The following is a 26,745-nucleotide window of genomic DNA, read 5'->3' on the forward strand; positions in this document are numbered from 1 at the left end:
TAAACCAGATGTCCCTTGGTTGTTGGTAGGGGACTTCAATAATTATGGTGACCCATCTCTGGATAAGTATGGTTCTACCACGGGACCAGTGCCTTCGCAGAACTCAGCCTTTGCTAATTATATTGGATTGGTAGATATTTGGAGGCTACGACACCCTACAGAGAAACACTTTTTGTGCTTCTCACGTACCCATAAAACCCTGTTGAGAATTGACTTGGCTTTGGGAACAACTAGGATGCTGTCCTTTATCTCTGATATAGCCTAGAGGTCTTCCTGACCATTCCCTTTTAGTCCTAAAGCTGTTTTGAGGTCAAATCCTATTTGGACCTTTTGGAAAGTGAATCCTTACTGGTTGGCTCCCCCCCCCCCCCTCGGGAGGTATGCTGATTGACCTCCAGGGGTATAGTGTTACTAACAAACTAACTGTGCCCTCCCTAATATATTGGCATTCATTGAAGGCCTACCTAAGAGGTGTCCTTATAGTACAAATTTCTAGTATAAAGCAGCGATCAAGCCAATGGGAATGTGATTTAACCACTCAAGTTTTAAAGGCCGAGACCATTGCTGATCCCACGTGAATGGCAACAATCACAGCAGGCTTATGCCTCTGTCTCCCTCAAGAAAGCAGAACAGAAAAGTTATTTTTCCTCCAACAGCCCTATTTTGAGGAAGGGGAAAGTACGGATGACTTGCTAGCCACTATAGCGAGGGCACACTGTTCACCGGCCTATGTTACTGAGCTGCAGAGGCCCCCAGATATTGTGCTAAATACCACTCCAGAGATATCTTCAGTCTTTTGTGATTTTTTTTTTAGGCTACTGTACAGTAGTAAGGTATCCTATTTTGAGGACGACTCGTTGTCATTTCTTGATTCTATTAAATTGCCATCCCTGTTTGTCCTAGAGAGAGAGGCACTAGAAAAGCCACTAACTTTAGAAGAATTACAATTTGCTGCTACCAGTATGTCTAATAACAAGACTTCAGGGATTGATGGAGGTATTCAATACTGCTTTTGAAGCTGGGACCTTGGAATCTTGTATATAAGTGATGTAATTTTGCACGATCTATATATAAAAATAGTTTCTGGTTATAAGGCATATAGCCTCATCTGTTGTAATTTTCCTTGTTTTTCGCTCTTGTTAAAATAATTCCCAGATTTGCGCCAGCCGGTTTTGGTGTAATATTGTTTTATGTAACGTTTATATATATTATCTGCTGTTTGGTTTGTAGAAAAATTCAAAAACACCTTAAGAAAAATTACTTGATTCAAAAAGGGTAAAAAACCTTCTGAGTGAAGCCCCCCTTATACTTACCTGAGCTGGATTTAGATTCAGGGCTATGCAGCTCACCCAGCTCTCTCCCTCCTCACAGGCTCAAAGACAGCAGCATGTCAATTACAGCCAGTGAAAAGGGAACAGGTGGCGGGACTAAGCTATGGACACACATAACTGGCTCAGGTGTGAGCCCACACAAGTTCTACCATAGCAAGTGCCTTGCACCGGTGGCATTTGGTAGGGGAAAGAAGACAGGAGTGCCGATGGGGGACCTGAGAAATGGAAGATCGGGGCTGTTCTGTTCTGGAGCAGGTAAGTAAGATATTTTAAAAAATGGGTTTACAATCACTGTAAGATTACCTTTTTTATTATACTATATGATGTTAGAATTGCACAGGATTGTGACAGTTCAATTCAAGTTACTATAATTTAGAAAATAAAATATGGGTATTGGGCAGGTTCCAGAAACAACTTCTCCCGACACAGGGCTTCCTCTCTTTTCTGCTGCTGGAATTCAAAACAAGTGCCCAAAACATATCTATGCCTTCTCTATTGATGTCTCATGTAGTAGAAGCTGATGTTCCTGCTATGAAATCTAACCCTCTATATAAAGATTCTGGAATGTTTTTTCCCTCTTAGTGACTTCTGTCCTTACTTTCTTTCTAAAGATTGTTTCCAACCTTCTCGAGTTCAGGGAAGATTTACTGTGGGTTGTTTCATTTTTTATTTGTAGTTTAAACAATGAAAAGTCTTTTTTGTTATTGCAATTATGTTAAATTACCATTGTGTTTATGTTTTATGCCGGACACGCCTGCTTGAACAAGACACGCCAACCTTTCTGATAGACATCTTCCTCTGAACTTAGAAACTGTTTTTGCAAGTCAGCATCTAGCATAAAACAAATTAAGCAAAGAGGAACTCTGGTGTAAACTAAAAACCTTTTCTGTAGTCGCCAATGGTGGAGCTGTTTAGTGCTTTAAATATATAATTTCTTAATCATTTTTCTTGCAATTCAGAATATGAAATGACTCCTAATATGTAAATTGTCTGACCTAAACCCGACACCCAGAATAATTTACGTACAAATCTCCTTCCATTGCTACGCCACCCTCCTACCGTCCTGCAGAACCAGCTGTAGGTGCAAGCTCATTCTTGGACCCATAAGCCAGTAGAAAAGAACAACATCTAGCCACACTCTACAAATCCGCAATGCATCTACAAACTTTATTACATAAGTGGTTTGTATTATGGCTCTGCGTTACGTTAACTGACAATTGAGCGATCATGCAATGCTGCACCAATATTAAATTTACATCCTTTTTTCTCCACGAATTGAGCTTTCTTTCAGTGGTATTTGATCACCTGTTCGTTTTTTATTTTTTGCGCTATAAGAAAAAAGACCAACAATTTTTAGAAAACAAACAATATTTTGGACTATTTTGCTATAAAACATGTCCAGTAAAAAAGTTTAAAAATCAAATTACATCATAAATTTCAGCCAAAATGTATTCTGCGACATGTCTTTGCTAAAAAAAAAATCCCAATATGTGTAAATTAATTGGTTTACATGAAAGTTATAGCGTCTACAAATGGCGGTATAGATACTGGATTTTTTTTTTATACTAATAATAGAGGCGATCAGCGACTTATGGCGGCAATCAGCTACTTTTGGCACCGATTAGCGACTTATGGCGGGACCGCAGCGGACATTTTGACACTGGGGGGAAAATTACTTGGGGTCACTGACATCCCCAGTGACACCAATACAGTGATCAGTGCAAACAAAAAGCACTGACACTGTACTAATGGCATTGGGGCGGAAGGGGTTAACATTAGAAGGCAATCAAAGGGTTAACTGTGTGAGGGGAGTGTTTCACTAGGGGGGGGGGGTTGTGCTTCACTGTAAGCACACTGATCCGGAAGGTTGAGCTCATGCATCCGGATCAGTGTGCCCAAACTGACAGGGAGGAGAGCTCCATTGAAAATAATGCAGCTGTGCTCCCTGTCAGTGTTTGCTGGCAATTGCTGGGCTCCGGCGGGTAATCACCGGCTGGGACCCGGTGATTGACACTCGCGGCCACGTTCGGTGCCACTGGTAGGGCGGTTGCGTGCCTCACGCATGCCCCCTACCCCGAAATCAAGATGACATTTATAAACGTGATCCTGTGCACAGGGCCCTCCTTGCCACAGTATATGTACTGTGGGTGTTCCCCTAGTGGTTAAAGGGGAACTTTACCCATAACAGTTAGATAACAATTATTGTTCTTTAACAAAAGAACATACATTACACAGCAGGGGCGGACTGACCATTTGGAAACTCGGGCACTGCCGAGGGCCCGGGGTCAGTAGGGGGCGCCATGAGATGCCCCTGGTACCTTTTTCATAGGCTTTTTGGAGTTTGGGCAAGGACACAGGGGCCCCATGATCCCCTATTGCCCGGGGGCCCCATGAGTTGTCAGTCCACCCCTGTTACACAGTAATAATTGTGCTACCAAAATGAGTGTGTGCTGTAAATGACCTCCAGCATTGCTCCTGTTTATTCTTGTTCAAGACCAGAAAAGTTACTTTCTTATTGGAAACTTTCACCCTTTCCTTGGTTTCAAAAACTATATGTAACTTTCTATACTTACAATGTGTGCATTTCCAGCCTTGATTGTATGTCTTGGCTTATTAGAGAGGAAAGCTGGCAGAAACTTTACAGTGCTGAAGTTCACAGTCTTCCCATGAAGGAGAAAGGAGAGAATATCAGGAAGATAGCATTAAGACACTATCCTTGTAAGTAACTCCCTGGCAGCTGAGTTTGTCCTGTCATCACTCCTTTTATTTTTACCCTCCCTAATCTGTGTTCCCACAGCACAGCCTGTGTCATTTATGTTGCTTTCTTCTCCCTTCAGCAACAGTAAATCTATAGCTGTCAGATGATCAGCCTCTAGTGGCTATGATTTTAGGCACAGTGCCAAGAATAGAGAGCAACTGAGCATGTGCAGAGCAGGAAGTGACAGGGCCTTACTGGATTTTGAAGAGTATAGACATTTTTTTTTTTTGCTATACCTGAAAAAGGGGCTAGAATGAAGTGATCTATCAGGACTTAATCTTCTGACTAAAGTTCCATTTTAATAACAAGAGAAAAGAGACGCTCCACAGGCTGCTTCCACTGATTCATTTTGCCCCCTGGTGGGGTTTAATTGTAGAATCTACAATTAAGCCCCACTAGGGGGCAAAACTCACGTCTGGCCTCATGTTCATAATAATGTTGTGGAAGTGTTATGGACTCAATATTGTGCTACCCAGAATAATATGTTGGTCATGTTTGTTATACTATGACTATTATAGTGTCTCTTTTAACAGGTGTTTGTTTTCTTTTTTAGAGGGAGGGTGTTGTTTTATCTGAAATTACCTTAGGGCTATGTTCTGGTCAGTTTAGATCAAATTAGTAGTTAGGATTATGTGTTTGGTACCCAAAACAGTGATAAACTGAAATTCCAATGTACAGAATGTTATTACAAAACAATACTTTATCATTGGTTAAGATTTTTCCATCTTTCAAGTCATCATTCTAATGATACTGACTTCAGTTTCAGCCAGAGGAACAACGTTCCTAATACATGGTAAGAATTCCAATGGTCTTAGGCTTGTTCAATAAATTGCAAAGCCTAAGGGAATGTTTCAGATCATCTAATACTTGTTTAACCATTTCAATACCGAGCAATTTTACACCTTCCTGCCCAGGCCAGTTTTCACGTTTCAGCGCTCTCACACTTTGAATGACAATTGCGCGGTCATACAACATTGTACCCAAACTAAAATTTTATCATTTTCTTCACACAACGAGAGCTTTCTTTTGGTGGTATTTAATCACCGCTGGGGTTTTTATTTTTTGCTAAATTAACACAAAAAGACCAAAAATTTTGAAAAAAATAAAAGGTTTTTTTTGTTTCTGTTATAAAAGTTTGCAAATACATAATTGTTCTTCATAAATTTAGGCCAAGATGTATTCTGCTACATGTCTTTGGTGAAAATAACCCAAATTAGGATGTATTTTTTAGTTTGTAGGAAAGTTATAGAGTTCACAAACTATGGGATAGATCTGAATATTGATCCATCCTGAAGTACTGACAGCCAATCTAACTTCTTGAGGTCCAAGAATGTCAGAACAGTAAAGATATCCCCCAAATGACCCCTTTTTGCAAAGTAGACAGTCCGACGTACTTCATAAGAGGCATGACGAGTTTTTTGAAGTTGTATTTTTTTTGTCATAATTTTTCGGAAAATTAAAAAATTAAAAAAATTAGTTTCACTATTTTTTTTTTACATACTGTCACCAGTGCAGTACAGCGTCATCATATAACTGGCATGGCGGTGATCAAGGACACTGACTGGTGACAGTATGAAAAAAAAAATATATATATTTTTTTTTAAATTATTTTTTATTAAATGTTTTTTATTTTTTTAAAGATTTTTTTTCATATTTCACTATGACCAAAGTAGTACAATGTTACCATAGTAACATAGTAACATTGTACTACTTTGGGGAAGTGATCAGTATTTTTTTTTTTTTTTTACACAATTTGCTTATAGCAAAGAATTACTTTGCTATAAGCAAGCATTTACCTGAATGACATCGATTCATTCAGGGTTTTTTTTTTGTGCTTAGCTGTGATTTGGCCACAGCTAATCACATGACATGTGCATGTGATTAGCTGTGACCATTCACAGCTAGACACTAGTATACAATGGATGGCATGAATGAAGCCATCCATTGTATACAACTGTCATGTGACCTGCTGTGATTGGTCACAGCAGGTCACATGGTACCGGCAACGGGGCCGATACTCAGATCTGTCATCGGCCGTGTCCGAGGTATACGGCCGGTGACAGATCGCGCCGCTGCGCGGCTCTGCAGTAGCACAATCTGCACATGTGCGGGAGGACACCATATGGCGTCCACCCGGAACGCTGATGACATTTGCCGCCCGCCATTCGGCCATAGGGCAGGCGGCAAATGGTTAAACTGTAATTCCAGTCAAAACATTAGATTTAGAAGGGCCAAAAAGCTTTCCAAAACAAGAATAAATCCCATCTTGTCACTGGATTAAGTTCCACTATTGGAGATACTTTCACTGAGTCAGTTCCAATGACAACTGCAAAATTTTGGATTCCCCCTCACTTTGGTTACTTAAGTCAGATCTCCCCAAAAAGGACAGAACTAGTAATAAATACAATAAAAATATAACGTATGAATGATAAACCTGAAAAAAGATTTATGATTCCAGATGACAGTGAGTTAAATGCCAAAACCTTATAAACTTTAAAAAGATTACAAACTCCTGGACTACCAGAAGGTAATTCTATGCTATACACTTTATAGAATATCCAAAAGATACATATTATCTGCCGAAGTCAAATCGGAGGTACAAATCACAGCTGTCTTTGAAATTGTGCTACTTCAAGTGAAGTAGCACTTAGTCATAGCAGTAGCTCTGTTCTATTTCTCTAGTCAGCACAATTCATTGCTTAAAAGGAGACAAAAATGCTTGATGGCTACATTCTGACAGACTTGCACCCAAGACTCAATAAGATGATGCCTTTATTTTCTTTTCACTTGAATTTTGTTAAGGAGATTATAACAAATTACACCTCCAAGTTCTGTTAAATATAGAAGCACAAAGCAACTGAAAAACACACTAAATAAATAAAGCAGTATTAAACCCAAAAGCAAACATTTATTGATTTGTAGCTTACCATTTCTTAGATGTGATGGTTACATTAGTTTTCTTTTCTAAGCATTTTTTCTTCTATTTTTATGTGGTGATCTAGCCCCCAAAGTCTGTTGTTTTCAAAAGAACAAGCTCCCCAGAAGACTGTGTCAGTTTACAGGGATGAGGCAAACCATTTACCACTGACAGGGATGCTTACAATTAAGGTTGGGCTTCATGGTCGAACTTATGTTCGACTCGAACATGGACCGTTTGTGTGTTTGGTGAGCACACCAATGGTAAAGGCGGACTGTTCACCTGGTCAGGTGCAATGCTTTGGGCAATCACAGCGCATGATGACGTCACAAGAGGGCAGGGGTGACCATTCCTTCATTTTCTTAGTTGTCTATTATTATAAATATACCATATACTTGGTATCATATCATATTCTTTTCCGGTAGATGCTAAGAAAAAACTTTTACTTTGAACCCCTGGTTCTCTCCAAAGTACATATATCCTTCACATTTTGGAATAAAATACAGTCTTAGGTGAGGTCTAAGGGAAGTGTCTGGAGAAGAGGATGTCAATCTGAGGATATTCCATGCCTAAAATTTTGGATTACATGTTGATTATATTGAATTTAGGGTAATTATGCATTTTTACTATATGGTTTGCAGTGGTGTATATTGAGTATGTTTACACGATTGCTATGGCACTATAGTGTTTGCATGCTGCACGTGTGGCACTGTCTTTAAGACCTAAGATAATACACTATGTCTAGATTTTTCTTTTTTTGAGGTATTTGAAAAACATCTGGGATTCATCTTCACTGTGTATGAGTGGGTACTTATTTGTCAAGATCTGGATGTAATTTGGACAATTTTTCACAGTTTTTCATGATTTGGGACATTTATTTGGACTTTGGGTGTATTTTAAATCGGTTGATATATGATATTGGTACTTCAGGGGAAGGATTGTGGTACGACTTTAATGGGTATTATATTTTTTGTGTGTTGACTTATAGTTATTTCATGCCCCATACCTACTGTTGGTTGGATAGGAGATTCTAATTGCAGATAAGGGGAGCAGGGCTGATACTGTACTATTTTGCGCCATAGGCAAGACCAGCTACTTGCACCCCCCCCAAAAAAAGAAAAAAACCCAGCAACATCAGCTGCAGCCATCAATAGAGTATGCCAGCTCTGTATATGGAAGACAAGAAAAAGACAAGGGGAGGCACCACTAAGTGTAGTATTAAAAGACCAATTTAATAAGTAAGAGGTGTTAAACACTCATAAGAAAGAAAAAAAAAAGGGCGCTTATCAATAATATTGGTCACTGGCAGTCCTTCCTGTTCTAAAGATCAGCCAGTGTGGGTTTGGAGCTGTGGATGGAGAGACGCAGAGATGCCAGGATGCCGCCAGACAACCGGAAGTGCCTGGGCCAGCTTGGAATGCATAGGCAGACATGACGTCACGGGGAAGGTCTTTGGAGGACAGGCTACTTGCTCAGAGCTCTTTGCTCCATCTAGAGGCCTGGAAGCACACTGCTGTATCTTACTACCCATGGGAACAGCAGCGGCTGTGCGGACTACAGATACCAGCATGACATTTTTACAACAATTCAGTTAAAGTAGAAAAAGCAAAGTGAACATAAAGTCAGCGGTAAAAATAAAAAAACACTCTATGTGATTCAATTGTCAGAAAGCAGGAAAAAAGAAAGAAAAAAGGGAAGGGGAAGAGAAAGGGGAAGGAAATGAAAAACTAGAATGATGATATTCTGTTTATGTGAAAAGGCAATTTTGGATTGTAAGAGAATTTTATGAATTCCCTTAATGATAATGATCCTAATATTAGATTATCCTTTACCCATAGTAAAAAGAAGTTACATTTTTTGGATCTGACTTCATTTATTAAGTACACACTAAATGTATTTTTTTTAACCTACAGACAGGTATGGTTACATTCCTATAAACAGTTGTCACCCCCTATGTGGTTGAGGAATGTACCCAAAGGGCAATTTTGATGGATGAGACGGAATCGCAATGAGATGAGTGATTATTGTGAAAAGTTGCCGGTTTTAACCGCTTTACCCCAGAACAATTCTGACTCTGCTCTCATGTCTGATGTCAAAATCAGCATTTTTTGCTAAAAATGTACTTCAAACATATTCAAAAATATATTTTAAATATATTTTTGGAAATCAGAGAACCTGAAAAATAAAAATGGTAGCTGTTGCAATTTTTTAAGTGGCATAATATTTGTGCAAATTTTCAGGAAAATATAGACTTTATTTAATTTTAGTGCACACAATATAATAACCATTTTTTTGTAAAATATTAACGATGATGTTACGCTGAGTAACTCAATACCTAACATGCAAACTTTAAAATTGTGTACGACTGTAGACCAGCGACAAACTTCGGTTCCCAAACATTTCCATAGGAGACTCTTTATCCACTTCCCTACCGGACACTTATCCCCCCTTCCTGCCCAGGCTAATTTTCAGCTTTCAGCGCTGTTGCACTTTGAATGACAATTGTGCGGTCATGCAACACTGTACTTATATTAAATTTTTATAATTTTTTTCACACAAATAGAGATTTCTTTTGGTGGCATTTAATCACCGCTGGGTGTTTTATTTTTTGCGCTATAAACAAAAAAGTGTTTTTTTTTCTTTGTTTCTATTATAAAATGTAGCAGGCAGGTAATTTCTCTCCTTCACTGATATGTGTTGATGAGGCTGCTATGATGGGCAATGATAGGCAGCACCGATGGGCACTGATAGGCGGCACTGATGAGGTGGCACGGATAGGCAGCACTGATGGGCACTGAAAGGCGACACTGATGAGGTGGCACTGATATGCAACAATGATGGGCACTAACGGGTGGCACTGATGGGTGGCACTACTGAGCACAGGTGGGTGACACTACTAGGCACTGATGGGCACAGGGGGGTGGCACTGCTGGGTACAGGTGAGTGGCACTGCTGGGCACTTGTGGGCGGCACTGCTGGGCACAGGTGGGGAGCACTGGTGGGTGGCACTGCTGGGCACTGATCATCAGTGCCCTGATGATCGGTGCCAATCCATCCTCTGACAATTGCCGGTTATCGGCAGCACTTTCCTCACGCTGTGATAGTGTGAGGAAAGTGCAGCCGATAACCGGCAACTGCATTTAATGGTGATCTGCTGTACCATTGGACACAGCTGATCACGTGGTAAAAGGCCACTGTGATTGGCCTTTTACCACATCATGTGATCACCTGTGTCCGTAGGACACAGCGATCACGGAGATCGCCGGGTGTGCGCCCCCAGGGGTGCCGCGAAGGGCGCATTCTGGGAGGACATCATATGACGCCCTCCCAGGACTGCACAATCGCGCTGTAGCCGTCATTCGGCTATAGCGCGGTTGGCAAGTGGTTAAAAGCCTTCACAGGTTATCAGTTTATAGTTAAACAGAGTGCCTGGTGCTATAATTATTGTTCTCCCTCTGACATTTGAAGTGATACCTCACATGTGTGATGCAATCACCATTTACATATGGACCACACGGATTTGTCATATGTAGCCTATCCAGACTTTACATAATCATATTCAACTTTGATTGGCTTTTTCAGATGCATTTATATTTAAATAGCATTGTTAACTTCATTAGATGATGGTGATATAAGGTGAGTTTGCCTTTGGCTATAAAATTTTAGTGGTTTCACTTTTATGTGTAAAGTATGACGCTCATCTATTGAAAGTCCCATGTCCCTTCAACCAGATGGGAGTAGGCTACGCCATTATGGCGGTATGATGTTGAAGTCCTGGTTAGATGCTGCATAAACATGGCTGCTGTTCCAGACACTAGAGGCCCCTGAATATGTGCAATGGTGAGAAATGCGTCAGCAGGAGCTTTTATATGTGACGTCACACCACCGCATCGGGCCATTTGTGGCAGCCCCTGATGTAAGTGAACTATGGGCTTACTTTGTTGTGTTTACAGAGGTTTTATTCAGACGGTTGTTGAAGGTGCTAATATTTTATATGCAGCTGGTTATTTAAAAACACTACATTATGGTTCTTTATTTTGCTTTGGTGTGTGAGCTTTGTCTATACAGTGGTTGGAGGACACTACTGCCCCTATTGGATGTGCAGAATACTCAGATGTGCTGGTCAAAGTTTGTTTTAAAGGAACCTTGCATACAACATTATCAGGCCTTTTCTGCTTATCACCTTGCAGCAATTTCTTTTGGTGGCAGGTGGTAATCATAGTCTGTAGGATGGTTTTATTCATTGAAGGCAATGGAGGACTTCATATCTTTTCATAACTTTTGTATAAACTTTAAACAAAAAAAAAATTTATGCTGCTTATGTTCAAGTTTAGGCCACATTGTGGTGTTTCTTTGCTACACAGTTCCCAAAATGTTGTATAAAATAAACACATACCTGTATATAGTGTGTATAATTGAAAGGAACTACACGCCTATGTCCTCGAGCTCTGTTCCTCTAGACTTTATCATTGAAAGGAAAGTGCCCTTGGTTTTATACTTGCGTGTGCATAGTAATGAAATATGTCAAGATAAATGAAGATAAATCAAATGTGAAGCCTTCTGCTACTTTGAAACTTGTTATCCAAGGCTTTAACCAACAACATACAACCCCCTGCAATAGAAGAAGCTGATGGAAGAGCATGGTGGATTTGGATATCCACCAGGTCACTTGACTGTCTTAGCTAGTCCATGTTGTCTATCATTGCTGTTAGCTTGGCTATGCTACCTAAAAGTGTGCAGAAACCTGTTTTAGATTATTGGCACTGGATTTTTCCTGAGTTTGGTGTTGTTATGTCAGGCAACAATCATTTCAAGGCCTCAGCAGCACATGCATGATGTTCTTGATGCAATTGTTTACATAGTTCCCATATGTATGGGCATCCACCTGAATTGCATATACTGTATTATTATTCAGGATTTATATAGCACCAACTGTTTGCACAGGACTTTACAAAATGGAGCTTAATAGTACATATACAATAAAATTCAATAAAAGAGGAATCAGAAGGCCCTGCTTGTTATAGCTTACAATTTTAAAGGGAAAGTCAAGTGATACAAAGGATATTAACTGATAGGGATGAATTGATGGAGAACGTAAAAGTGCAGTTTATTAGAGTTGGGATAGGTCTCTCTGAAAAGATTGGTTTTAGAGATCGCCTACAGGCGGATAGAGTAGGAGAAAGTTGGACAGGTTGGATCAAGGAGTTCCAGAGGAAGGGAGAGGCTCTAGAGAAGTCCTATAGGTAAGCGTGGGAGATGGTGGTAAGGGAGCTAGAGAGCACAAGGTCTTGCAAGAAGCAAAGAGAATGGATGTTGCACAGTATGTGTCAAATTGAATGTATTAAATGTATCCATTAACATAAACAGAATTCCTTTTAAAGATCAGGCAAACATAGTTGTAGCCCTACCCTCGTGGGGGCCACTGTGTTGTGGGTACCCCTAAACTTCTCTCTGCACAGCCAGGCAACAAATATTTCACACACAGACTTGCATCCAAGAAACAGTAACCAGACTGGGGGCTTGGTTTTGTTGTTTTATTAGGGAAAATCCACTTGGACAGGGAAATAGGGAAAATATGGGATGCTCGATTGGCCTAAATCAATTACTTCCTTTCCATGTGCAAAGGCAGATCCTGGAGTGTTCTTTTCCTGAAAGCTGTCAGTCGGTGTGGATCAGAAGCAACAGCCCTTTATGGGCGAGGAACTAGCAGCCCCTCAAAAATAAGCTTTACTTCTCTTAGCTACGTGCAGAGAAGTCCTCTCTCCCCTTGCAGAACTTCTCCCAGCTCGACAGTCTGCAAACACTACCAGCCGTCCTGGCTTCTCAGAAGATCTCTTGGAACAAAGATAAAGGACTGAGCTCAGTGCTGTCCTTAGAAAGCTTGCTACATGTGGTAGTCTTTCCCTTTGTAGATCCCAGAGAGTGCTGTTGTACTCACTGTGACCTCTTTGCTCCCTGCTGCTCCAAATCTCAATCCCATTCATGCCTCACTGCTGAATATATCCTCCTGAGCCAGCATTAAGACAGGCTGGAGGCTTCCCCTCCCCCCAGACCTAGGGGACCCCTCCCAGGCACCGATAGTCTCCTCAGCACTCAATCTTCCATCCAACTGCCCTGTCAGCCTGACTCTTCCATATTTATGGGCCAGTCTACCACGCCACCAGGGCCTCCAAACGTGGGATCGTCCGGACTCCCATGAACCTGGAGATCAGGTCTCCACCCCTTCCTGCTTACCGACTTCTGTAAAGTTCTATGGTCCTCCTGAGTCAGGAGGAGGCGATAGAGCCACAACCTGTTGAGTCATCCAGCTGACCTGCAATAATGCAACTTCAATCACAGGCTCACACAACTACCATGAGTCTTACACAATGATTTTAATTACAATACACTACACTATTCTAGTAGCACACTAGAGGGTGCTACACAGTCAACACGGGACATTTTAAGTGTCCCAATCTGACCATGCATGAGCAACAAGACAGAACAGGGAATCCATGACATGTCTTCTGTATAGTGTGCTTCACTTTCATGTAGGTGTTGCATAAGTAACGGTAAACATCTTCTGTGTTTTCTCCAGGGCTAAAGATGGTTCTTGACATTGACCAGGAGGAGTATATTCCATATCTCCAGAGCACAGCGGCTGCCAGAATTCTTCTTCACCAGCAGAGAAGTTTCCCTTTTTTGAAGGATCTGGGGATTTATGCCATGCCCGGAACGGAGACCTCTATAGCCGTCCTTGTGGTACGTTGATGGGAAAGTACACACAGAACAATGATATCTGATGGGATGCCGGCCAACTGCTGATTTGGTTGGAACTGGGTGAATCCAAAACGAGACAGTCTCATAATAGTCTTTCAAACATGTTTATAGTTGCTATTCTAACAATGTTCACTCACTGAAGGTGGATGTTATCTTGTATATTTATTTCCAGTTCTCAAACTCCCTGGGAGTTCAGGGGATGAGTGATTGAGTGATTGCGTACTTAGCATGAAATTGCCAACAACTAAAGGAGGTAAAGCATTGAGCTACTTTATAGGCCAGAGGTTCAGTATTGCCACAGCAAAGTAACTCTTGATGCCCCTTTCCCCTTCAAGATGCATGAGTGCACAATATATACATGGGCTGGTAATGATAGCAAACTAAATGTCATGCATTTTCATTAGAACTCTTTTTGTCCTTTACTGGGATACATTTGATGACAAAATTGTGCAATTCCAGAGATAGGTGCCCATTTATAAAAGGAAAAAACGTGTTGGCTGTTTTTCAGCAATCTTTAAAGCTGTGTATACAAAGTCACAGACAGCAAAATGGTAGCAATTATTAGAATAATATATGAAAAATACTTTACTGTATATCAAAAGCCAAAAACTTTTTTTAGCTATGGGAATGGGTTAGAACCTTTGTCAGAAATTACATACAGAAGCTAATTGGTTGCTATAGAAAACATTGTTTTTCATAGCACTCTGAATGAATAACCCCTTCTGCAATTTTAATAGGTAACTTCACTTAAATGAGAAACAAAAATGGAAAATAAAAAAAATAAAATGGTGTATACAATTGCGACACAAGTCAAATTGTAATTATATGATATTAAAAAATGACATTTCCTTTTTAAATCTGCAGCTGTAATTTTCTGTAAAATGCAATGTAGCTACCTGGAGGTGTTCTGTACACAGATGGTGTAGAGAACGCCCCCTGAAAATGTCAATTTCTGCTTGCGTGATTGGCTCACTGATTTTCCCAGAAGTCTGCACTACAAATCAGATTTTGAGCATCCCCTGCAACAAAAATGTCATGTTTGGTGAGATACTAACAAAGGAAAATCATGTCTAAAGGGATGCAGACCTTGCAACTGTCCTCATTAGAACCCTGCAGGTGCAGCAGTTGACTGATAATTATAAAGTCACTCCCATACAGATTCACTCGGCACATGGACACAGACAAACAAACAGCTATTTCTTCAAAATAACAGAAAGTAGGAATCTGTGGGTGGAAACTCAAGAAAGCATACCAGCTAACCTTGAGGATGTCTCTTGACATACAACCCATTGAAAACTCTACTAACAGTGTGGTGGCAACATTACTGGACCACTCCTGTACATTGCTTCAGTGAAAGTAGTCCGTTCATGGAGCCTACTACCTGCTATGTATTTGGGGTTTGGTACTGAAGGGTATATTTTTACAGAAATAGATGCCACGTGGTTGTAAATAAAATATGGATTAGTAGTGCGGGTTGTCGATATGGAAGCACCAGCACCACATCCCCATTATAATCCTGTATAAAAATAATAATATATAATTATACTGTGTGTATGTGTGTATATATATATATATATATATATATATATATTTATTTATCTTTTGGACTTGGGTCAGAGCGTAAAGAAAAAAAATTATAGACAACCCAACTCTGTCTTGAGCTGCCTAGATTCACATCATTGTTGTTGTTTTTTTTTAGTGATGTAACTGATGCTTTTTTCATTGAAATGTCAATACGCAATGTCCAATAAAAAGTGCATTGCAACACACGGTGACATGCACTTCCATGCGTTTCTCTTGTTTTCACACATCAGGCAAAAAAGTACCAAAATGCAAAGTGAGCATTTAAAGGCCATTCACATTTAAGCGTGGTGGTAACTCAACAATTAAATGCACATTTCATTTGGATATCCTGTGTACTGTGCTGTATTCAGTTCTATTGATTTTGATTGGCACCCTAACACAACGAAAAGACTATGCACCCACTTTGTACTATGCTCCTATATTGGCCAACAGGGGGGCGTTCTATCTGAAACACATATAAGTGTTGGACAATGGCTTCTTCTTTCACAGGGGGCAGATGGTCAAAGTTTCATACACTACAGCACCGCTCTGATAGTTGATTGAATCAAGGCTGTTCTGTGAAATATATTTTTAAGCTTGCAATAGATGGATCGAATCTCGGCCGATTCAGCAAGGACCAGATGAGATTCGATCCATATATGGGCTGGCTGGTTGTACTGAAGTCAATCCGTTGATCGACTTCAGTATAACCAGCCTTTTGGATTTTTTGCATGTGATCATTGCCAACAGCTATAGCTGCCAGCAGTGATCATTATGTTCTGCCGGCAGGGAAAACACCCCACTGGCAGAACACAATAATGCTGTGGGAGGCATTCAGTGCTGATGGGGGAATCAAGCAATTTTCTTTCTTTCCACCCATGGTGGAAGGCAGGGGCGGACTGACAACTCATGGGGCCCCCGGGCAATAGGGAATCATAGGGCCCCTGTGTCCTTGCCCAAACTCAAAAAAGCCTATGAAAAAGGTACCAGGGGCATCTCATGGGGCCCCCTACTGACCACGGGCCCTCGGGCAGTGCCCGAGTTTCCAAATGGTCAGTCCGCCCCTGGTGGAAGGAAAGAAAATCGTATTATCTATGGGCTGCCTTACTATTAGGCTGCCAGACAAATGGAAGCAGTGTCCTTGCTGGTGACAACAGACAGGAATAGGAACCTGAAAGAGGTTTTAACCCTTCCCTACTCTATCCAACATTTTTTTTTTTAATTTGGCTAAAGATACACTTTAAACTTGTTAACTTTTATGAAGTCTAGTGTTTTCCTGACTTATAGGAATGTGCCAGTAAGGCCTGGTTTACACTAGTGTGACCTCTGATGCGACTCGAGTCACACAGAGTCATATGACAAGGGAAGTCTCAGTGTTGTCAATGATGCCTGTTCTAATCAATTCAACCCAGAACGGTGTGATTTGAGAAATGTTTCCCACACAACTTTGGCTTGATATACAGTGTGACTTGGCCCCACAGAATATACAACATTGCATCAGAGTCACACCACATAATCACATTGTAAATTGCATCATATTGCTGTAGTGTGAACCAAGCCTAAATCTTCACATTATTTTAATGGTAAACTTTTGGTGATGGTCAGTAACAGATGTTATGAAGAAGCATAAATGGCAATATTTAAGGAGGACCTTTCACTTAAATATCAAAAATCTAAATTAGCCACATCCAAAGTTTTACTTGTTTGTCTCTTATTCCGCATCATCATCTTGGATTCACGATCATAACTTCTGGTGACGTGCCTCTACAAAATGCTATACAAGCATAAATTACCCCAATACTTTGTCAACCTCGCAAAATTTTAGTATTTGCTGTCCATCAACCTTCTGCGATGAGTGAAGTGGATATTTCAGTAGACTGTCGGTAGCTAAAGGAACAATAAAGTTGCCTAGGCCAGAAATAAGAAAATGGAATGTAGTAAAAATAATGTGGTATTTTACTAGAATAAAGTAAAAAAGCTACATGTGATTGCTTAAGGTGGGTCTGACTGAAAGCCAATTTGAATATTGGTGAAAGGTCCACTTTAAGCAGATAGAAATATGTGTATAAAGCTGTTCCTCTGAAGGAGTTGGGAAATTCAGTTTTGTCATCTGTTTAGAGTAGAAATATAACCATTGTTTTATGTGTTTCTCATTGTAGGATCAAACACAACATTTAGAGGCTCCATATTCTTCATGTACAGTAGATGGTTCGGATATTCCAGTGGCAAATATATATTCAAAATACAACAGTTCCTACTCAATCCAGGTATTGTAAAAAACTTTGCTATGTATATAAAACGATGAAGCAAGCCTTAGGCTCCATGTACACGGGACGTTTGGAAAACACTTCTGAACGATGAAAACTGACTGCTGGAAAACGTAGGTTAAAAAAAGTCTGTTTAGCCACGTTTTCATACCGCGTTTATGCACGTTTAGAAGCACTTTTTAAAGATAATCTCAGGAGACCAAAATGACCAGCATGCACTGAAAAACAGTAAAAAACTGTTTCAGACATTTTGAGAGAAATAGAGAGAGCAGAAGCAGAGAGAGCAGTATGTGTTGAGATGACCTGTCTTTTCTGGTTGTATTCACTATGGATCCCATCATGAGCATAATGCGGCACGTTCTACCATTTTTTCATTCACGCAAAACCTGGAACTGACTGCACTGGTGTACCGGGTCTATTTGAATACATGGAAAATACTTTGCATGCATTTCTGATGATGAAAAAAGGCTCTGGACAGCATCTGGACATGGAACAGTTAAAAAATGCTTCTAAATGGAGATGCCTACAAATGCGGTTAGCCACGTTTACAAGCGATTGGCGCTTCAAACGCTGATAAAATCTACTCCTGAACGCAAGTTTGGTGCGTTAAAAAAACAACTGTAAACTAAACTGCCTGTAAACGACTGTAAATGACATAGTTTACATGGACACATAGGAAAACATTAGACAGAGTTCAGGGGCTGCTAAAAAAAATGCAGAAAAGCTCCTGAATGTGAGTTTATCAGCTGCAGTGTACATGAACCCTTACTGTTCACAAAATGTTGCAAAGCAGCAACCCACAGGTGACTACATGTACCCCCTAATGTCTTTTTCAGTACCCAGGGACCCTGACTCCTGGGGCATTCTTATATGTCAACCCTGAAACAGGTTGAGGCAGGCTTGTCTTCTACATGCGTCTAGCAATTGGTTCATAAACATAACGGGCTGAATCAAAAACAAAAGAGAGGGGGACATTGGGGGACAGGCCAGCCCTTGAGTTTTGCTGAGAAAGTCAATATTTGCATATCAGAGCATCTCAGGTTTTGGGATCCTGGATCTCTGCAGAAATAATAGGAGGTACACACAGGCACTTGAAGGCATCTGTTTTTCAATACTATTGCAACTTTACAGCATTTTGTAGATGGGACGTTTGCCTCTACTCCTTGCTGTTTGTGAAATTTCAAGAATCTTTTTTAATGTTCAAATGAGCTACATGTATTTATGAATATTACATGCTCATCACCTGACCTGGTTGAGTTGACTGGAGCATCTTGCGTCTTCAGGTACAAAAGCAGTAACCTAAAGTCCATTGTTCTTAGGTAAATTTGATTGGCTTTATGGGATTTTCTTTGAGTTTGCAAAGTTATTATTTAGCTGCATTACTATACATACTCATACTTACCTAATGGCACCATCCATAGAAGAGGGTGCTACAGCGTACCTTTGATTAATGACTTTATACTTCCTCCATCTGTTCCTATGTGTTTGTTCTTCCAGCATTTGTTCTGTTATATTCTCTGAATTTAGCCACATGTTTTTAAATTGTGCAATTAGATTTGTTGATGGGTCAGTGAAATGCCAGTCTGCATGGATACTTGCTCATCTCTTTCTCTCTAATAGACATTCATTCTTGCTCAATCTAAGTGTGCATGTCTACAGTGCCTTGAAAAAGAATTCATACCTCTTAAAATCCTCCACATTTTGTCATGGTACAACCAAAAACGTAAATGTATTTTATTGGGATTAATGATAAATGGTTTTCAAAATTTTTACAAATAAATATCTGAAAAGTGTGGCGTGCATTTGTATTCAGCCCCCTTTACTTTGATACCCCTAACTAAAATCTAGTGGAATTCAGAAATCCCCTAATTAGTCCACCTGTGTGTAATTTAATCTCAGTATACATACAGCTGTTCTGTGAAGCTCTCAGAGGTTTGTTAGAGAACATTAATGAACAAACAGCATTATGGAGACCAAGAAACACACCAGACAGGTCAGGGATAAAGTTGTGGAGAAGTTTAAAGCAGGGTTAGGTTATAAAAAAATACCCCAAGCTTTGAACATGTCACAGAGCACTGTTCAATCCATCATCTGAAAATGGAAAGAGTATGGCACAACTGCAAACCTATCAAGACATGGCCGTCCACCTAAACCGACAGGCCGGACATGGAGAGCATTAATTAGAAAAGCAGCCAAAAGGCCCATGGTAACTCTGGAGGAGCTGCAAGGATTCCCAGCTCAGGTGGAAGAATCTGTCCAAAGGACAACTATTAGTCGTGCACTCCACAAATCTGGCCTTTATGGAAGAGTGGCAAGAAGAAAGCCATTGTTGAAAGAAAGCCAAAATAAGTCCCGTTTGCAGTTTGCGAGAAGCCATGTGGAGGACACAGCAAACATGTGGAAGAAGGTGGTCTGGTCAGATGAGACCAAAATTGAACTTTTTGCCTAAAAGCAAAACTGTATGTGTGGTGGTAAACAAGCACTCACCCTGAACACACCATCCCCAACATGAAACATGGTGGTGGCAGCATCATGTTGTGGGGATGCTTTTCTTCAGCAGGGGCAGGGAAGCTGGTCAGAGTTGATGGGAAGATGGATGGAGACAAATACAAGGCAATCTTAGAAAAAACCTGTTAGAGTTTGCAAAAGACTGGGGCGGAGGTTCACCTTCCAGCAGGACAATGAACCTAAACATACAGCCAGAGCTCCAATGGAATGGTTTAGATCAAAGCATATTCATGTGTTAGAATGGCCCAGTCAAAGTCCAGACCTAAATCCAATTGAGAATCTGTGGCAAGACTTGAAAATTGCTGTTCACAGATACTCTCCATCCAATCTGACAGAGCTTGAGCTATTTTGCAAAGAACAGACAAAATCTTCACTCTCTAGATGTGCAAAACTGGTAGAGACATCCCCAAAAAGACTTGCAGCTGTAATTGCAGTGAAAGGTGTTTCTACAAAGTATTGACTCCGGGGGGCTGAATACAAATGCACGCCACACTTTTCACATATTCATTTGTAATAAAAATTTGAAAAACATTTATCATTTTCCTTCCACTGCACAATTATGTGCCACTTTGTGTTGGTCTATCACATAAAATCCCAATAAAATACATTTACGTTTTTGGTTGTAACATGACAAAATGTGGACAATTTCAAAGGGGAGGAATACTTTTTAAGGCACCGTATATCCCTCTTGTACACTAAGAAGATGCTTTGGACTCACAGTCTAGTCTCCTTGTTATGTCAGGCTTTTAAAATCCACAAGTTCTGTTTTATTCCATATTCTCCATAATTAAAAGAACACGTTATCATGTTATGTAATCAGATGTCCATTAGGGCAGCATTATAATGTTACAGGAGGTGAACACAACCAGTTCAGTGCTCCAGGCATCTGGCATTCATGGCTGAGTGGTGTTCAACAAAAATCACAAGCATGAAATAGCACTGAGCTTAGCTGGGAAAGAACATCTTGGGCAGCAGAAAATCTCAGGATGTATCGAACAGTCACTAAAAGTCCTTTTCTCTGGTATCTTACTTATATCTAGCCAGTAAATCTCATTTAATATCTGGAGATGGAAATTAAATATCTCCATTGCCAGAAATTGTGAGGTCAAACTTAGGTGCAGAGTCAAAAGAAAGAGTGCCTAACGTGGTATTAAACCCAAAAGTAAACATTTATTATATTGCAGTTTACTAATTCTTAGATGTCATGGCTGCATTAGTTTCCTTTTTTAGGCTTTCTTCTATTTTCATCTGGTGATCCAGCCAGTAAGTCTGTTATTTTTCAATGGGGCAAAATCTCTTGCAGTTACAGGGGTGAGACAAACCATTTAATACTGGCAGGGGTTCTTAAAATAATCAGCTTTTATTTACTTATGTAAAATCTTTAACCCCAAAAGTTTCTGTAAACAATTATAAAGTGTGATAAAGAGTATTTAAAACTGCTAGTACATCTAACACTCCCCTGCCCCAGACTGACAGTGCTGCTGTCCAAAGGTGCCCCTGTGCTCCTTCATCCAGAGTGAAGGCATTCTAATACATGATATGAGGTACTGGCCAGATCACCAGGTGAAAACAGAGAGGAAAAAGCCTAAAAAACTAATACAGTCACCAGATCTAATGACTGGCAAGCTGCAATATATTACACTTTTGGTTTTGGGTTTAACCACTTCCAGCTCAGCCTATTGTAATATCATAACTGGGTGGGACTTTCCTTGTTCCAGGTGGGCATCACATGATGTCCTCTCGGAAAACGCCTTGAGCCCAGCCATGCGGCTGTGCTGCTAGTTCAATCCATCACTTACTGTGTCCAGTGGACAAAGCCAATGACAGATCACTGTACCAGCCCGCTGTTGGTACCATGTGATTGCTGAGACCAATCACAGCAGATCACATGACTATTGTAAACAATTCCTTTAATGCCATTTATTGTGTACAATTGTGTTGCTAGTTGTGATTGGTCACAGTGATGGTACCAGCAGCGGGCTGGTACAGTGATCTGTCATTGGCTGTACCCACAGTGGCTGTTGGATCGCACTAGCAGCAAAGCCGCACGGCCGGGTCCTCCCAGAACATGCCTTGGGCATGATCTGTCACCTGCTGTGTCCACCAGACACAGCCGATGACAGATCACTGTACTGGCCTGCTGCCGCTACCATGAACAATTACATCAGATCACATGACAATTGTAAACAATGAATGTAAACAATGAATGGCTACCTTTCATGCTATTCATTATGTACAATTGTGTTGCTAGCTGTGATTGGTTAGTGATCACATGGTATAGACAGGGCCACTCACAGTTCATCTGTACCATGTGATTAGCTGTGGTCAATCACAGCTAATCCCAATAATACTTACTGAATGAATCGATTTCATTCAGTAAAAATGCTTGCTTATAGCAATGAAAGTCACTGCTGTGAGCAATCATAATGTGAAAAAAACTTGTCATGTCTCATATTAAATAATTTGGACTGTCTACTTTCCAAAAAGGGGTCATTTGGGGGTATTTGTACTATCCTGACATTTCTGGGCCTCATGAAATGAGATCAGCCATCAGTACATTAGGATTGATCAATTTTCAGATATACAGTTGTACTCAAAAGTTTGCACACCCTGGCAGAAATTGTGAAATTTTGGCATTGATATTGATAATATGACTGATCATGCCAAAAAATGCTCTTTTATTGAAGGATGATGATCATATGAAGCCATTTATTATCAAATAGTTGTTTGGCTCCTTTTTAAATCATAATGATAACAGAAATCACCCAATTGGCCCAGATCAAAAGTTTACATCCCCTGGAATGTTTGGCCTTGGTACAGACACACAAGGTGACACACACGGGTTAAAATGCCAATTAGAGGTTAATGTCCCACACCTGTGGCTTTTTAAATTACAATTCGTGTCAGTGTATAAATATTCAATGAGTTTGTTAGCTCTTACGTGGAAGCACTGACTAGGCTAGATACTGAGCCATGGGGATCAGAAAAGAACTGTCAAAAGTCCTGCGTAACAAGGTAATGGAACTTTATAAAGATGGAAAAGGACATAAAAAGATGTCCAAAGCCTTGAATATGCCAATCAGTACTGCTAAATCACCTATTAAGTAGTGGAAAGTTTGGGGATCTCTTGATAACAAGCCAAGGTCAGGTAGACCAAGAAAGATTGAAGCCATAACTGACAGAAGAATTGTCTGGGATTCAAAGAAAAATCCACAGGCAACCTCAAAAGAAATACAGGCTGCTCTGGAAAAAGATGGTGTGGTTGTTTTTAAGGAATACAATATGGTGATACTTGAACAAAAATGAGCTGTTTGGTCGAGGTGGCAGAAAGAAGCCTTTACTATACCAATGCCCTGAAAAAGCCTGGTTACACTATGCCTGACAACACCTTGACATGCCAAACCAGGCCTTTTTGTGTCATTGATGCAGTAAAGGCTTCTTTCTGGCACCTCAACCATGCAGCTCATTTTTGTTCAAGTGTCATCATATTGTGCTCCTTCAAAACAACCACACTGTCTTTTTCCAGAGCAGCCTGCATTTCTTGTGATATATATATCAGTATTGAGGTGGAAAAGATCTGCTGTTTGGACTACCTTTTTCCCGAAAGGGTGATCTCCAACTGAACTAACCCCCACATATGGTGGGTTTGGCGGGCAACTTCCTCAGTAAGTGGAAAGATGGAGGATGTGATGCAGGCCACTGCAATCCAAATTGCAGAGATTCAGTGGAAGATGGTGGACATCTAACAGAATTATTATTATTATTATTATTATTATACAGTATTTATAAAGCGCCAACAGTTCGATCAGCGCTGTACATTACAATGGGAGACAGAACATGCGACAGTACAATAACAATACAATGCGATACACGAGGGGTTCGAGTGCCCTGCTCCTTGGAGCTTACAATCTAGGAGGGAGGGGATAGTGGTACAGGAGGAAATAGCTGTGGGGAATGGAGTGGTGGGGAGAGTGGAGGAGATCGGGAATTAGCAGGGGGTGGGGTAGGCTTCCTTGAAGAGGTGGGTTTTCAGGGTGCGCCTAAAGGAGAGGAGAGTAGGTGATAGTCTGATGGATTGGGGTAGGGAGTTCCAGAGTATGGGTGACGCCCTGGAGAAGTCCTGGAGGCGGGCATGGAATGCCACTGCAGCTCAGCAGGAGGTAAATCATCAGTTTGTGGAAGCCCAGCAAGCATATCAAGAGCTCCTCATGGAGGTAGCCCAACACCTCATGGAGTTAAAGAAGGGCTCTGCAGGTCTACTGCTGGTGGACCAGAAAATGGTGCTTGCCAACTATTACTTGCAAAAGATGATTGCAGATGACATGGAAGCCTAGCTCGCAACTTTTGAGAGGGTAGCTGAATGGGGAGGATGGCAAAAAGAGCAATGGGCAGGACTGTTAGGCTTTTTGGGGTTCACCTATCAGAAAAGGTACTATTATAACCTGGAACGAGATGCTGCCCAGACTTATAAGAAATTGAAGGCTGAAATTCTTGCAGTCCTGAACTTCACCATTGTGGTCTGAGCTCAACGGGCGCATCAGTGGATGTATAGTGACAACAAGCCACCGGTCTCAGATGTTTGACTTGATACATTTCACCAGGAAGTGGCTTCAACCAGAAACCTTGTTGGTGCCTAAGGTTATGGAGCGTGTGGTCATGGACTGCTACCTGCAAGCACTTCCTGCCACCTTAAGGAAATGGGTCAGCCATGGGGACCCTAAGACTGCAGACCAGCTAGTGGAGTTAGTGGAGAGATACACTGTAGCTGAGGACCTGCTGAAAGCATCCGTGCTCAACTGCAATGTCTTGCAGGGAAGACAAATGCCTGGATGACTCAGTATTACTATTGCAGTGCCTAAGCATACAGGGAAGAATTGCAAGACTGTTAATACAGATGTTATTACTGGAGGCCCAGGACCTGAAGACTGGCCAGACAGGTCAGGAAGGTCCATGAGGCCAGGTAGAGGACTGAATATGGCACCCATAAAGGGTTACCATTTTCATAGTTAGGTCAAATTACTGCTAACTGTTCCCTAACTGATGAACCAATGCAATGTGATAATGCTTATTTGAAAAAATGCTTTTTTTTTTCTTTAAAGAAAAAAAAAATCAGTTATAATTTAGACGGGTGAATGTCTGGTGGCATGTGTAAAAGAGCTTCACAGAATGGCAGCAGGGCAGACGTCCTAGAGGAATGAATATGTACTTTAACAGCATTTTTAGGCTTTTTTTGTTAAACTATTTGGACATTTAACCCTGTTTTTGCACAGTTTATCTGCCCATCTCTGAAACAACATTCCTGTATATTTTCTTTGGTTATAATGCCAGTAATTTGGTGTTCATAGCTTGCCAAATGCTGAGCCAGTCTCTCTACAATGCTGAGATGAGTACTCCAGTGTGTATTGTGGGGAAGAGCCAGGTCATTGAGAAACTGAGAATCTTATTAGCTGCTCTTGTTTTCAAGTGACTTAATTAAAATAATAAGACATAGAAACTCTTGTCAAGCCACAGGGGATCTGCATAAGAACACAGTGTACACTAATCCAGGAGCAAAATAACTCAATACGGAATAGCTAAAATATGTGTTTTTGGCTGGCAAACAGCTAAGAAATATTTGTGGCTGTGCCGAGGTAGCTCTGTGATCATTCTTCCATTCTATCCAAATTATAGTCCTGCAAATACCGGGGTGCATTTTAACAGACATCAGCCATTAATCAAGAAAAGAATAGATTGAACTGTTGTGTTCATATTAGTGAGTTAAGCCTGTAATTTGTATAAGTAGAATCATTGTAATATTGCAAGTAATTGTTAATGAGTATTTCAAATTTGTATATTTATAGAAATGACTTCTAAACAGTAGGTTTATTGAAACATCTTTTAAAGTCATTTATGTTGAGAAAAGGTTAAAGGGGATCTTCACCCTAGAAATCAAAAATGAAAAATCAACAGTTACAAACAGTGTAGCTGCTGACTATTAGTAAAAAGGCACTTATCTGTCCAGGGATCCAGCACTGTCCTCACCCGGGCTTGTTCTTCGAGTCTCCGGCGCCGGTGTGTGTAGTGTGGAAAGCAAGCTGTGACTCCTTGCAGCTTCACAGCCAGCTCTCCACTGCGTATGCAAGAGCCACGCTGTGCTTTGTTAATGGTCCCGTAGTCTTTTGGGACCTGTGACATGTCCCAGAAGACTGTGTGCAAAGAGAGGGGAGCCAAACTTGGTTTGCCCTGATGATCAGTGTAGCCCCATCAGTGCGCCTGTCAGTGCCCATCAATGCCACCTCTAAGTGTCCATCAATGCCACATACAGGTGCCCATCAGTGCCACATCAGTGCCTACCAGTGCACATCAATGCCACATATTAGTGCCCATCAGTGCTGCCTTTCAGTGCTACCTGTCAGTGTCGCCTATCAGTGCCAATCAGTGTCGCCTATCAGTGTCACCAATCAGTGCAAGTCAGTGCTGCCTATCAATGCCCATCAGTGCTGCCTATCAATGCCCATTAGTGCCGCCTATCAGTGTCACCTAACAGTGCCTATCAGTGCAGCCTATCAGTGCCAGTCAGTGCCACCCATCAGTGCCATATATAAGTGCTGCCTTTCAGTGCTCATCAGTGATGCCTGTCAATACCCAACAAGTGATGCCTGT

At 40.8% G+C, this 26,745-nt stretch overlaps 1 protein-coding gene across 2 annotated transcripts in view; it reads left to right on the top strand.

Moving 5' to 3' along the window:
* SCNN1B (sodium channel epithelial 1 subunit beta) overlaps positions 1-26,745 on the top strand; it is a 140,147-nt gene that overhangs the window by 71,516 nt on the left and 41,886 nt on the right. For both annotated transcript variants that reach the window (XM_089682776.1, XM_089682783.1), the window contains 2 exons: positions 13,584-13,747; positions 17,488-17,595. In XM_089682776.1, the coding sequence (XP_089538902.1) occupies positions 13,584-13,747; positions 17,488-17,595 (272 nt within the window). The remainder of the gene's footprint in view (positions 1-13,583; positions 13,748-17,487; positions 17,596-26,745) is intronic.

Source organism: Staurois parvus, unplaced genomic scaffold, assembly GCF_062004578.1.
Source record: "Staurois parvus isolate SC_StPar_1 unplaced genomic scaffold, SC_StPar_1.0 ptg000018l, whole genome shotgun sequence".
NCBI lineage: Eukaryota > Metazoa > Chordata > Amphibia > Anura > Ranidae > Staurois > Staurois parvus.